This window comes from Condylostylus longicornis, unplaced genomic scaffold (genome assembly GCF_029603195.1).
Source record: "Condylostylus longicornis isolate FDR11 unplaced genomic scaffold, ASM2960319v2 ptg000430l, whole genome shotgun sequence".
Taxonomy (NCBI): Eukaryota; Metazoa; Arthropoda; class Insecta; order Diptera; family Dolichopodidae; genus Condylostylus; species Condylostylus longicornis.
This window is the reverse complement of record NW_026578389.1, coordinates 7,976-9,995: the sequence shown is the minus strand read 5'-3', so window position 1 is coordinate 9,995 and position 2,020 is coordinate 7,976. Positions and strand designations below refer to the sequence as shown.

At 41.7% G+C, this 2,020-nt stretch overlaps 1 protein-coding gene across 1 annotated transcript; it reads left to right on the top strand.

Moving 5' to 3' along the window:
* The first annotated feature begins 339 nt into the window (after positions 1-339).
* Positions 340-1,605, top strand: LOC129617161 (uncharacterized). The gene has a single exon (XM_055532537.1). The coding sequence runs from the start codon at positions 340-342 to the stop codon at positions 1,603-1,605; it is 1,266 nt and encodes a 421-aa protein (XP_055388512.1).
* Positions 1,606-2,020: the final 415 nt, after the last annotated feature.

Genomic DNA, 2,020 nt, shown 5'->3' with positions numbered 1-2,020 from the left:
GGTATTCGTGACTAGATGTGTGTTTGACATTTCTTGCGTTTTCAGACTTTGCGGCCACAGGGGTCTTGAATTCACAACGGGACTTTTGTTTTGTATTCTTCTGGCGATTGGTATTACAAAAGTGATTCGCCGGATGGTTTAATGATTGTTGCTTGTGTTTTTCTTTTTTTCTTCCTTTTTGGTTCTTCGACTGCTTTATCAGCGATGAGACGGCAATGCATGCGAACTGATTCGTCTCAATTTGCAAGTGATGTCTTCTGTTTTTTTACTTATCACTGTGTTGTAATAGAGTGTTGTTCCCAATTCGGTTTTTTGCGTCTTCTACATATAACTTCAATTATGCAGCAACCACACAAGCACAAGTCGAGTAAAGCCTCTATCCCTCGCCCTCCTTGTGATTGGCTCATTCCCGATCGGTATGAAGTCCGCCATTTGATTGGGGCCGGATCGTACGGACATGTTTGCGAAGCGTACGACCGTCAAGAAAGGAAGGTGGTTGCAATCAAAAAGATCCAGAGGGTCTTCGAGGATCTGATCGACTGCAAACGGATTCTTCGCGAGATTGCGATCTTAAACCGGTTAAAGCACGATAATATCGTCAGAACACTCGATATTTGCGTCCCTCATGATCTAGACAAGTTTGATGAATTGTACCTCGTTTTGGAAATCGCGGACTCCGACTTCAAAAAATTATTCAAAACTCCAGTTTTTCTTTCTGAGCTTCATATCAAGACGCTTTTATACAATTTACTGGTCGGAGTGAAGTATACTCACACAGCAGGAATCTATCACAGAGATTTAAAACCAGCGAATTGTTTGGTCAATCAAGACTGTTCAGTCAAGATTTGTGATTTTGGATTGGCAAGAACAATCGACACTCCAGCAAATTCTTCGACGCTTCCGAATGATGAGAATGAAGCTCAAGTTGGAAAAAATATGAAACGTCAACTGACGGGACACGTCGTGACGCGTTGGTATCGCGCTCCAGAGCTCATTCTTTTACAAGAGAAGTATACAGAGGCAATTGATGTTTGGTCGGTTGGATGCATTTTCGCTGAGCTTCTGGGAATGATGAAGGAAAACATGTCGTCCCATATTGACAGAGCACCGATATTTCCAGGAAATTCCTGCTTTCCTTTATCACCCGATCAGAAGCACGCTTCAGATTACAGATTTTATACTCGGGGTAATCGTGATCAACTTAATATGATCTTCAACATTCTGGGAACTCCAAGTGAAGAAGACATTCAATGTTTGGAGAAGGAAGACGCGAAAAAGTACATCGGTATTTTTCCACCACGGGATGGTATTGATCTCTCAACGAAGTTCCCTGGAGCTTCATTGGAGGCCGTTAATCTGTTGAAGCGCATGCTTGTGTTTAATCCTACAAAACGCATCACAGTGGATCAAGCACTGAGTTCCCCGCTGTTCAAGGACATTCGTAAGGCGTCTCTCGAAACTACAGCGCCCCACAAAGTGAAGTTGCCCTTTGATGATTGGAAAGCGATGACTGAGCACCAGCTTCGATACGCTTTTCTCAAAGAGGTTCAGAGGTTCCACTCAACAGTTGTGATTCCACCGTCGCTCGAAGTGGCTAATCGTTAAAAGTTGGGTGGATGCATCAGAAGAAGATTTTTCTGTCCCAAGGCCAAAGAGACCGGTATGAATGTGATGACAGGCCCATGAGTGTAATCCAGCTACATGAACTACTTTCTTTTATTTATTCAAATTTGTGTCAATATCATCCAACGTGTGAATACAGATGCAATATATCTTGATGAACCTTTTGTTAATGAACACTTAATTCGCTGGTCTTTGTTTTTGCTAAACCATATTGTCCATGGAGAGGCATCATAGGGATTTCTTCCAACTGCAAAAAGATAGGAACCACAAAAAGGTGTAGAACTGAATCGCAACAACTTTACCTTTTTGGTTTCTTGTTGTTTTTCTGATAAAAGTGGGAATAATTTACTTGAAAATGAATAAAAAAAGGACCTACATTCACCATGGCAGTTAAATT